This window comes from Camelus bactrianus, chromosome 1, assembly GCF_048773025.1.
Source record: "Camelus bactrianus isolate YW-2024 breed Bactrian camel chromosome 1, ASM4877302v1, whole genome shotgun sequence".
NCBI lineage: Eukaryota > Metazoa > Chordata > Mammalia > Artiodactyla > Camelidae > Camelus > Camelus bactrianus.
Window position 1 is genome coordinate 120985412 of NC_133539.1, and position 12672 is coordinate 120998083.

At 41.3% G+C, this 12672-nt stretch overlaps 1 protein-coding gene across 3 annotated transcripts in view; it reads left to right on the forward strand.

Moving 5' to 3' along the window:
- Positions 1–12672, forward strand: part of COL6A6 (collagen type VI alpha 6 chain) — a 148135-nt gene that overhangs the window by 134026 nt on the left and 1437 nt on the right. For all 3 annotated transcript variants that reach the window (XM_045521376.2, XM_074372212.1, XM_045521375.2), the window contains one exon: positions 2630–2723. In XM_045521376.2, coding sequence (XP_045377332.2) covers positions 2630–2723 — 94 coding nt within the window. The remainder of the gene's footprint in view (positions 1–2629; positions 2724–12672) is intronic.

Below are 12672 nucleotides of genomic sequence, written 5' to 3' on the forward strand. Positions count from 1 at the left end.
AATGATGGAGGGTGGAGGGAGGGAGCCTCTGATTTCTAAGCATTTCATTTTCTGGCTCATCTTTTTTATGCCTCTCGTTCCTATGGAGACGCAGTCATAACAAGCAGCTGCTCACACATCTGTCTGCAGGGAGCAGTAGAGTCCAGGGGTGGGAAGTCACAGCCTAGACATGAGCTAGAGTGGAAACCCCCACGGTGGAACATGATCCCGCTGTCCTTTGATCGAAAGTGTGACCATGTAACACACCCCAAGAGAGCCCAAGAAAAATTCAGCAGTTCTGGGCTTTGCTTTTACAAGGTCCCAAGACAGAATTTGAAGTCTTAAGAGACACCCTTCTACCGGTCAGTGAAAGATACCCACCTGCAAAATTTCTCAGCCTTGTTAATGACTTTGTATGATCCCCGTAATTAGTGTAACAGGTGCCCATAAAAAAGAAACGCAGGCTGTTTCTTGGCGTGAGCTTGCCTTGAAAGTATGCGATTCGTTTCAAATGGAATGGGATGGATTAAAAGAAACCATGTCCTGATGTGGCTCTGGAGGTTGACAACCACGGTTGGGTTTCTGATTGTTTTCATGGTGAACATACTCTTGGGGGTTAGATAAAAAAAAAAAAAAAAGTGAACGCTCAGGCTAAGAAGTACGCAGTGCAGCTGAAGGGAGCTTCTGACCACGTCCCAAACTTGTCACTGACGTTGCACGGTGAGACCTGCTAAGGCGGCAAAGACGTGGACGGGCCAGGGTCGGTGAGGTCTGGGGAGCCTGGGGAAGTGGTCAGTGGGGCTGCTGCTGTGTCCCCTGGTCCCCTGCTCCCCCAGGTGTCAGTCTAGGACCCACCTCCCAGCATCATCTAGGAGCTTATGAAGAATGCAGAATCTCAGGCCCTGCCCCAGGCAGTCTGATCCAGAATCTGCATGTTATCAGGAGTCCCAGGGGATCCGCATGCACATTATGGTTTGAGAAACCCAGATACACGAGCAGTGTGTTCCTAGAATGAAATGTGCATGGGCATGTTCTGTAATAGGGACCAGGAAGCTGAGCCACGAGAAATGAGGCACAAAGTACGGGGTGCTGGGGGTCTTTCTGAGGAAGAGATCACAAAGCGTTTGTAAGGGTGAAACAAAAGAACACCCAGAAAGATGCAGAAACTTTTAAAGAAACACTCCTTATAAGGCAAAAAGTTGAAAGGAAGTTAAGATGGAGTTTCCATTCCCAGCCCCCCAAATTCGTGGTGGTGTTCCATGGTAATTAGTCCAACTGCATTAAAGGACACCCTCGCCACCACCCAGGGGAAGGGGAAGAGGTATTTAAGGAGGAATGATGGGGTAAGGGAGAGACATATTAAGTGCTTTTGAAAAACTATGACCATGACATGGTTATACACCACTTTTCTGAAACTTAAGTATCAAGAAATTGCCAATCTTGGTGGCGGGGAGGGTGTAGCTCAGGGGTAGTGTGTGTTTAGCACGCACGAGCTCCTGGGTTCAATCCCCAGTACCTCCATTAAAATAAGAAAATAAACAAGCAACCCCCCCCAAATAAATAAATAAGACATCTCTAATCTTTATAGCTGTAAATCCAGCCTGCTGCATCCCGTAGCAGGCCCCCAGATGCACTCTCCCAACTTTCCCACGTGTGTATGAGGTACCTGCCCTGAGCCACTCCCTGCTCAGATGCGGGATATCAAGGGGTGACCCACACTGTTGTGGTCTCTGCCCTCCTGGGGGTTCTTCCAGCTCTCTCTGAGCCCACCCCGCTGTGACAGAGTTGGCTGTCAGGCACAGTCTGCATTGGAATCAACACATTTTCTAAGTAAGACTACTGACAAACAACATGATGGCCAGAGTTAAGACAGATTAAAAAAAAAAAAAAAAAAAAAACCTAAAAATCAGATGCACAACCAAGGAAACGTCGCAGTCCTGGCCGTGCGGTTGAGAAGCACCCACCCAGTCCACAGCAGCAGCCCCGGAGGTGGTGGCCCAGCCCAGGACAGGCTCGCTACTTACCACGACACTGGGTCACCAGGAAGAGATTTCATCGTGTTTAACACACAATTAAACTTAATGCTGCCAGGAAATAAATCATGCAGTTTTTAAAAGGTTCCCATCACAAAATGACCTTTAAATGGTTTGGGGAAGAGGCATGCTTTATTACTATGAAAAAATGATCATACTTCAGAGGAAATGAGCCACTAATGAATTAAACCCAAGATGGCGCTGTGGTTACAGTTGCTGTCAATGACACAGAGACCAGAAGGGGAATGTCTTTCCCCTCTGCGTTTTGATATTCCAAAGGAGCAGATAAAAAATAGCTGTTCTGCTTGGTTCATGTCAGTTAGAGGCTAGACTCTTAGGATGGACTCATGATGCCTCCTCTAATGTTTGATGGGTGTCAGCAGCGAAGGGCATCTTACTAAAGGGCAAGTTGGATTCTCCACCTGTAAATTTGGCAGAGATGCATTTTCTGAACCCAGTTTCAGAGGCTCCCCTGGGAAGTCTTCTCAGTCCCTTAGCTGGTGTCTTCCTTTGGTGGATGCTGAAGGCGGCGAAGGGACACTTGGCATACAGAGCGGGTTGCTGTAGTGTTCCCTGCTGTGATTGAGGGTCTGCTCACACGTGTTTTCTCCTCCCAGGCGCGATCAACAAATACCCACCGATAAACATCAGAGCAAAGTGCAGCAGGCTGGGCGCCCCGGATCCGCAGCAGCCCCCACGGCAGCTTCAAAGGTACCGCCTGCTTGGTATTACCTGAAAGATGAATGTGCTGCCCTCTCCCTCCTCCTCTTCTCCCTCTTCGCTGTCCTATTTGGATAAAACCTTTACAGGGCGAGGTCTGGCGGTACCCACTGTAACAACCCAGATCTGACAGCGTGTGCCCCTGAGGGCAGATACAGCGTCACCCACATGAGATTCTTGCTGGAAATGTCTGACCCAAGTCTAATAACGAGGAAACCACTGGGACAGTTCCAGAATGTAGAATATCCTTCCTAGGTTTCAGTGGCATGAACAGCAGAGGGATGCGGGGACTGTTCTAGAATGGGAGAGACCACGGGGACTCAACAGCCACACATAATGGCTCCTAAATCAGGAAAAAAAGAAAAAAGGAGCTGATACTGATGACATTTGGGTGATAACTGGAGACATTTGAGTATGAACAATAGGTTGGTTGGTATTATTGATTCACATGAATTTCCTTCTGTGTGGCAGTAGCACCATGTTTGTGTAAGTGTCTTTGTTCTTGAGAGAGGTGTGCTGAAGTATTTCAGAGTCACATGTATAATGGCTGCAACCTACTTTCAGACGGTTTCCTAAAGGGGAGTGGAACGGTGTGTGTGTGTAAATATATTAAGTATATATGTGTATATAGAGATATATGTGCTTGTATGTACACACACAAAGTAGTAAGATGGTAACAGCTGGAGAATCATCTAGGTGAAAGGTATACAGGTATACGTTCATGGTTCTCTGTTCTTTAAAATATTCTGTGAATTTGACAGTTTTCAAAAGAAAAAGATAACTTGTAAAACTTAATGGATGTCAGATGAATGGATAAAGAAAATAAGATATATAAATATATACACTGGAATATTACTCAGCTATAAAAAATAATGAAATAATGCCATTTGCAGCAACATGGATGGACCCAGAGATGATCATACTAAGTGAAACGTCAAAGAGAGAAAGACAAGTATCATATGATATCACTTATATGTGGAATCTAAAAAAAAAGATACAAAGGAACTTATTTACAAACTAGAAATAGACTCACAGACATAGAAAACAAACTGTGGTTACCAAAGGGGAAAGTGGTTGGGTGGGGAGGGATAAATTGGGGGAGTTTGGGATTTGCAGATACATACTACTGTATATAAAACAGGTAAATAACAAGGACTTACTACATAGCACAGGGAACTATATTCAACATCTTGTAATAACCTATAGTGGAAAAGAATCTGAAAAGAATCATATATATATATATATATCAGTTACATATATACACCAATTATATATACACACACTTATATATAACTGAATCACTTTGCTATTATGCACCTGAAACTAACACAACATTGTAAATCAACTATATTTCAATAAAAAATAAAAATTAAAGGGTTTGGAAACTATATATATATATATATATATATATATACAGACTAAGCATGCCAGTTATAATTCGAGATGGATGGATTTAAGAAAACAAAATAAAATCTAGCCAAAACTTTTCTAGAGACATGGCTACAAAATAAAGACATGGAAAATTTGAAGGTAAAATTATGGAAAATAGAAAGTCTACCAGGCAAATATTTTAAAAAGAAAGCTGGAATAGCTTTATTAATATCAGATAAAATATGCTTTTAAATAAAACCATTTTGTAGGGATAAGGGAGGGTCACTACATGATAAAGTGTTCAACTCATGAAAAAGATGTGACAATTCTAAAATTTTTTAAGCATTTTTTTTTATTGAGTTGTCAGTTTACAAAAACAATTCTAAACTTTTAAGAGGGTAGTAAGATAAACCTTAGAATGTGCAAAGTGGAAATTGAAAAAGGAGGAATTGCCAAGGAACTGTCTTCAGTGTTGGAAATTTCAGTACATCAGTTACATCAGTCCAAATACTGATACGTCGAGCTGACAAAATTTAAAGACATAAAAGATTTAATCATACGTAACAGACTTGATTTAATAGGCTTCTATAGAATCCTGTACAGAAAAATGAGACATTCTTCTGAATACATGCAACAGGGTGTTTGAATGAGGGTGGAGAATTTATAGTTGTTCATTGTGCAATTTTTAACTTACAAAACAAGGGTTAACACATCTCTTAAGAACTGGTGTCATACAATCCAAATTGATCATATTGCAGTTAAGGTAGAAATTATTACAAACTATTTTTAAAGACCATACATTTTAAAATCAAAATCACATTTCTAAATAATTGAGACAAAAGATCATAATGAAAACTTTAAAAATACTTATAACTGTATAATAATTAAAATATTACATGTCAAAACTTGTGGAATTCATAGTTCAGGGAAGTTTATAATTTCAATTCTTATATTAGGGATTTTTTAAAATTTGCATACAATGTCACATTAGTTTCAGGTGCACCACATAACAATGTGACATTTATACACATTACTAGATGGTCACCATGATAAGTCTAGCTACCATCTGTCTCTATTTAAAATTTTACATTATTGACTATATTCCTCATTCTGTGTATTTTCCTCCTTGTGACTTATTTATTTTATAACTGGAAGTTTGAGCCTCTTAATTTCCTTCACCTATTTCGCCCATCACTCCCCACTCCTCTCTGGCAACCACCAGTTCTCTGTATCTGTGAATCTGTTTCTGATTTTTTTTTCATTTGTTTTGTTTTTTAGATTCCACAGGTAAGTGAAATCATACGGTATTTGTCTTTCTCTGTCTGACTTGTTCTTTAACTTAGCATAATACCATCCAAGTCCATCCACATTGTTATAAATGGCAAGATTTCATTCTTTTTTATGGCTGAGTAATATTCCATTGTATGTATGTATATGTGTGTTACACACACACACGTATCACATCTTTATCCAGTCATCTATCAAGAGACACTTAGGTTTCTTCCATATCTTGGCTGTTGTAAATACTGCTCCAGTGAACGTAGGGGTGCATGTATTTTTTCAAAGTAGCATTTTCCTTTTCTTCAGGCAAATACCAAGAAGTGGAGTTGCTGGATCTCATGTAGTTCTATTTTTACTTTTTTGAGGAAACTCCGTATGGTTTTCCATAGTTTTTAACACTCTAAAAGCTAATGAGCTATACATTGCTCTTAAGATGTCATAAGAAAAAAACACAAAATACACCCAAAGAATGGAACAGACCCAAAGAACGGGATAAGAGCAGAACTTACTTAGTATCTTTTAATTATAATATTTTTTAAAAGTATCATCAACAAAGGCAAGTTAGTTATTCTAAAACAATAATATACATATATTATGGCTTTTGCATATAGAAATATTATTTTTTGAAATAAGGAATAATTGGAATCAAGTAGCAAGGAGAGAGAGTTGGTTTCAGTGGTGAACCATGCCGTGCTGACACACACGTGCTCCACGTCTGCCTGAGATCACACGTGCTCCAGCCCCTGGGAACCACACTCAGGCAGACACCCACTTACTGTGCAGTGCGAGCCTTTCCGTGGGCCGTGGGGTCGGGGAGAAGCCTCTGCCTGGACTCGCGCCTCACCTTGCCGGGAGGCGGGGGAACTGTCCAGCAGCAAGTGCTTCTGAAACCCGGTCTCAGCAGGCCTGGGCGGTCAGTCCGGGAAGAGCGGGCGCCCCCTGCTGCAGGTGTCTGGCAGCGTGGGAAGGGGCTTCCCATTTAAAGGTGCAGTGCTCCACCCTTTACGAAGTAGCTGGGGTGACCACAGGGGTGGCATTTTTAGAAACCACTCCTGCCCCGTGTCCCTCCCTTCTCCACAATGCCCTAGATACACTGCAGACTCAGGTCCTCCTGTGTCTGGGAATGGGGAGACTTCCCAAGACGGCTGGGATGTGGGAGTTCAGACGTGACATCCACACTGCTGTAGGCGCCTCCGCGGGCCTTCTCTAACTCACCAGAGACTATGATACAAGCTAACAGCCCACAGCACTGCTTCCCTGACACTGCCCGCCTGAGCCCTCAGGAGCAGAGGGGCAGAACTGAGCACTCAGGGTCAGGGGGCTGAATGCCCGCGAAGCAGGAGGCCTGGCCCTAGAGACGACTTGCCATGGCCTCAGAATGACATGCATAAGAATGAAAGGAATCTGAAAAGAAAAGAAAAAAATTATATATGTATATATATATAACTGGATTGCTTTGCTGTACACCTGAAACTAACATTGTAAATCAATACAAAATTAAAGAAAAAAAAAAAAGAATGAGATCCGTCTGCTGTGAGACTCCGAGAAACACAGGTTGAAGCTAGTTCTCTGATGAGGAAAAAAAAAAGGACTGAACCGAAGCACACGCAGCCAGGCAGACAGATGGCCCTTGAGGGTGAGGCTGCAGGGCAGCCTCTCAAGCACTGAGATCCACAGAGACGTCCAGAGACAGAAAGCCACCTGCTGTAGCTTCAGCCAGACTGCAAGCACCTGTGTCAGACTTGAAGGCAGAGACTGGCCAGAACCAGAACAAGGGAATCGTAGAAGTGGACACGGTCACCAGTGCCCAGTGAGTCAGACATCTGTCGTCATTCTGCTTTCCAAAGTATGTTTGCTCGACACACATAACGCATACTAAGATAAAAAAGCATTCTCGAAATAGCAGTCTTGTCGGCATTCTGTACCCCGTCAGCGAGCAGAGCGCAGCTGGCTCCTGAATTTCTGCAGAGATGAAACGTGATCACAGGGGACTGAAATCCGCACCGAGTCCCACCCACCTCATTTTAGCTGGCTGCCGCGACTTTTTCCACAAGCTTTACTGGGGCTGGACGCAAGTTGCAAAATGAAGACAGTAGTTCATCCCTTTTGCTTTATTTTGACTCCCTGTGGTTGAAATTCCCAATCAGCAAAGAAGTATCTGAACAGTATCGAGCAAGAGAACGAATGACAGAGTGTCTACGTGATCCCCGAACACAGTAATCAAATGATTCTTACCCAGTGCTTACTCAGTGCAAACTCCACATACAGCACAGTAGGGAAAAAATGGAAATTCAGAGATATGGTATTTATCATGTTCCACCCTTTTTAGAATAAAAAAAAATGTTTAAATAACAATACCATGCTGTAGAAGCAGTTAGCAATTTAACAACTTTTTCTTAACAAAGAGGGAGGAAGATGACAAAGATAACTAAATTTACTATAAAGAGAATCCAGTGCAAAGGGAAGGAGAGTGAGGGTAGAGGGAAAGACCAGAGTAAATAAGAAACTCAAGCCTTGAAAATGGACTCAAAAGAATGTCCCCTCCGCCATCAGTGGAGCTGTGGTCTGTGCGTACAGACAGTTATGATTTTGGAGACCTTGAATTCATCATATTTAGTCTGGAAATTAACAGAATATAGAGAGGAGCAAAAATGAGGGAGGGTGTGGGAAATTATGTTTGCAGTGAAATGCAGCCATGGCGGCTGTTCTTGGTGACCGGCAGGAGTTGATCAAGTTAGTACATCCCCAGTAGCACGGACAGGAGCCCAGACGTGTTGAATACAATGCGTGGGGGCTCCGGGGCTGTGTAATGTGAATGGCAGGGTTCTCCTTGGGTTGATGTCTCCCTCATCCCCAACTCCCATGGTAGATGGAAGAAGACTGTGCGATGTGTGGGCATGTGAGAGAGAGACAAAGAGGCAGAAAGAGAGGAAAGCACAATGATTTAAAATTCTTTTTATGTCTTTCACTTGTTCATTGTCTAAACTGGGCTGTTTTGTGAGAGAGATCGGATTTATAGTTGGTAAAAGTAGAAAACTCCAAATGCAGAGATGGACCGTGGAGAACACTGCCACTGGTCTCCTAGTCTCAGCATTTTGGAGTTCTCCTGAATCCTCCCTTGACACAATTCGGCTCATTTATGAGGTTTTCTCCCTATTGATAAACCTCTTCTCATGTGCCACCAGGCTCCCACATACTTATCCTAAAAAATTTTTTTCTGTTTGATGCCATACTTGACAACATTTATTCCTTCTTGCTCGTAGTCCCTGTCATTTTCACTGAGCTTACATGCCTTTGCCTCAAATACATATATGTATATTTATAGTTTATTGACGTATAGTTGATTTATAATGTTGTGTTAGTTTCAAGTATACAGTAAAGTGATTCAATTATATATATATATACTTTTCACATTCTTTTCCATTATCGTTTATTACAAGATACTGAATATAATTCCCTGTGCTATACAGTAGATCAATGTTATTTATCTATTTTATATATAGTTAGTTGTGTGTATGTTAATCCCAAATTCCTAATTTATCCCTCTCCCTGACCCCTTTTCCCTCTGGTAACCATACTTTGTTTTCTATGTCTGTTTAAGTCTATTTCTGGTTTGTAAACAAGTTCATTTGTATCAATTTTTTTAGATTCCCATATAAAAGATATGATTTTTGGTTTTTTCTCTCTGAGTTAACTTTCCTCAGTGTGATAATCTCCAGGTCCATCTATGTTGCTGCAAATGGCATGATTTTTATTTTTTTATGGCTGAGTAATATTCCATTGTGTATATATACCACTTCTTTATCCAGTCATCTGTTGATGGATATTTAGGTTGTTTCCATGTCTTGGCTATTGTAAATAGTGCTGCTATGAACATTGGGGTGCATGTATCTTTTCAAATTTGGGTTTCCACTGATACATGCCCAGGAGTGGGATTGCTGGATCACAGGGGAAGTTTATTTTTAGTTTTTAAAAGGATGCTCCATACTGTTCTCCACCGTGGCTGCACCTAACTATATTCCCACCAACAGTGTAGAGTTCTCTTTTCTCTGCACCCTCTCCAGCATTTATTATTTGTAGCCTTTTGATAATGGTCGTTCTGACTGGTGTGAGGTGACACCTCATTGTAGTCTTTTGATTTGCATTTCTCTGATAATTAGTGATATTGAGCATCTTTGCATGTGCCTGTTGCCCATCTATATATCTTCTTCAGAGAAATGTCTGTTTAAGTCTTCTGTCCATTTTTTGATTGGGTTGTTTGTTTTTTTGATATTAAACTGTGAGCTGTCTGTGTATTTTGGAAATTAGTCCCTTGTCGGTCTCATCATTTGCAAATATTTTCTCCCATTCCATAGGTTGTCTTTTCGTTTTGTTTCCTTTGCTGTACAAAAGCTTTTAAGTTTAATTAGGTCCCATTTGCTTATTTTTGCTTTTATTTCCATTACTCTAGGAGAAGGGTTGATTAAATAAATAAATAAATCAGTAAGTAAGTAAGTAAGTAAATAAATAAATAGCTGCAATTTATGTCAAAGAGTGTTCTGCTTATGTTTCCTCTAGGAGTTCTACAGTATCCAGTGTTACATTTAGGTCTTTAATCCATTTCGAGGTTTGTGTGTGCTTGTGTTTGTGTATGGTGTTAGAGAATGTTCTATTTTCATGCTTTTACAGGCAGCTGTCCAGTTTTCCCAGCACCACTTATTAAAGAGACTGTCTTTTGTCCATTGTATATTCTTGCCTGCTTTGTTGTAGATTGTAAGTGTGTGGGTTTATTTCTGGGCTTTCTATCCTGTTCCAGTGATCTATGTGTCTGTTTGGGGGCCAGTACCATATTGTTTTGATTACTGAAGCTTTGTAATAGAGTCTCAAGTCAGGGAGTGTGATTCCTTCAGCTCCGTTCTTTCTCAAGATTGCTTTGGCTACCTGGGGTCTTTTGTGTTCCTACAAATTTAATAATTTTTTTCTTCCAGTTCTGTGAAAAACTTATAGGGATTGCGTTGAATCTGTAGATTGCCTTGGGCAGTATGGCCATTTTAACAATATTGATTCTTCCAGTCTAAGAACACTGTGTACCTTTCCATCTGTGTCATCTTCAGTTTCTTTCATCAGTGTCTTACAGTTTTCAGAGTACAGGTCCTTTGCTTCCTTATGTAGGTTTATTCCTAGCTTTTTGTTGTTGTTTTTTTTTTTTAATTTGATAGTAAATGAGATTGTGTCCTTAATTTCTCTTTCTGGTATTTTGTTGTTAGTGTACAGAAATGCCACAGATTTCTGTATATTAACTTAGGATCCTGAAACTTTACTAAATTCATTGATGAGCTCTAATAGTTTTCTAGTAGCATCTTTAGGATTTTCTATGTCTAGTTTCATGTCAAATGCAAACAGTGAGTTTTACTTCTTCATTTCCAATTTGGATGCCTTTTATTACTATTTCTTCCTGACTGCTGTGGCCAGGGCTTCCCAAACTATGTTGAATAAAAGTGGCGAGAGTGGGCAGCCTTGTCTTGTTCCTGATCCTAGAGGAAATGCTTTCAGCTTTTCACCAGAGTATGTTAGCTGTGGGTTTGTCATATGTGGCCTTTATTATGTTGAGGTATGTTCCCTCTGTGCCCACCTCTGGAGAGTATTTAACATAAATAAATGTTGAATTTTATCAAAAGCTTTTCCTACATCTATTGAAATGATCATATGGTTTTTATTCCTGAATTTGTTGATGTGGTGTATCACACTGATTGGTCTGTGGATATGGAAAATCCCTGCACCCCTGGGGTAAGTCCCACTTGATCATGATGTGTGATCCTTTTTATGCAGTGTCGGAGTCGGCTTGCTAGTATTTTGTCGGGGAGTTTTGCATCTATATTCATAAGTGATATTGGCCTGTAATTTTCTTTGTGTGTGTGTGCAATATCTTTGTCTGGTTTTGATATCAGGGTGATGATGGCTTCCTAGAATGAGTTCGAAAGTGTTCCTTCCTCCACAATATTTTGGAAGTTTCAGAAGGAAATGTTTGGTGAATTTGCCTGTGAAGCCATCTGGCCCTGGACTTTGGTTTGTTGGGCGTTTTTTAATTACTGATTCCATTTCAGTGCTGGTAACTGGTCTATTCATATTTTCTTCTTTTCTGTTTTTTCACGGAAGCGTAGCAGTTCACAGTGCTGTGTCCGTTTCTGGTGCACAGCGTCATATTTCAGTCGTACATATACGTATGTGTATTCCTTTTCAGATTCTTTTCCATCATAGGAAAAGAATTTCTACTACAAAACATAGATCGGTTCCTATTTTCTGTTTCTTCCTGATGCAGTCTTGGGAGGTTGTGCCTTCCTAAGAATTTGTGCATTTCTTCTAGACTGACCATTTTATTGGCATGCAGGCGCTCACAGTAGCCTCTTATGATCCTTTGTATTTCTGTGGTGTTGGTTGTAACTTCTCCTTTTTCATTTCTGATTTTATTGATTTGGGCCTTTTTTTTTTCTTCCCCTTGTTGAGTCTGGCTAAAAGTTGATCAATTTTGTTTATCTTTTCAAAGAACCAGCTTTTAGTTTCATCGATCTTTTCCATTTTTTTAGTCTATGTTTCTGCTCTAAACTTTGATTTCTTTTCTTCTACTACCCTTGGGTTTTGTTTGTTCTTTCTCTGGTTACTTTAGGTGTAGGGGTTAGGTTGTCTGAGATATTTCTTGTTTCCTGAGGCAAGTGCGTACCGCTATACACTTCCCTCTTAGGGCTGCTTATTCTAAAAATGTTTGAGGTGCCGACGGGCCAGGCTCCACACAGCTTCTTAGCTTCCGCCCCGGCCGTCTGCCTTCCTGTGGCTCTGCACCTGTATCCAGGTGCTTCTGACAGCCTGCCATGTATCACTTCACTTTCTTACTCCATGTGTTTTCATAGTTCTTCACGGTATCCTAAATAAGAGCCCAGTTCAGTGGGAGGAACACTGGACTCACCATCAGAAGAGCTGGGCTGGGGTCCTGGCTCTGTCATTCTCCACCCCCATGTGCACTTGCCTTCTCAACTATAACCCACAGAGCCCTTGAAACATGGTGTGACCAGTGCTGACTAGTCTAGGGGACCTTGGTTCTTGTGGACAACATTGGTCGTGTTCATCCTCATTTTACACGTGAAGAAACAAGGATCCCTCTGGCGACATGATCTGCTCAGAGCTGCTCAGCTAGTAAGCAGAGGACCTAGAATATAAGAACGTTCTAGGGCCCAGAGCTCTTGCCACTGCCTCCCTGTGAGACACGCTTGTCTGGAATGGCTCCCTTTCTGTGCTGGCCAAGACAGTAGCCACC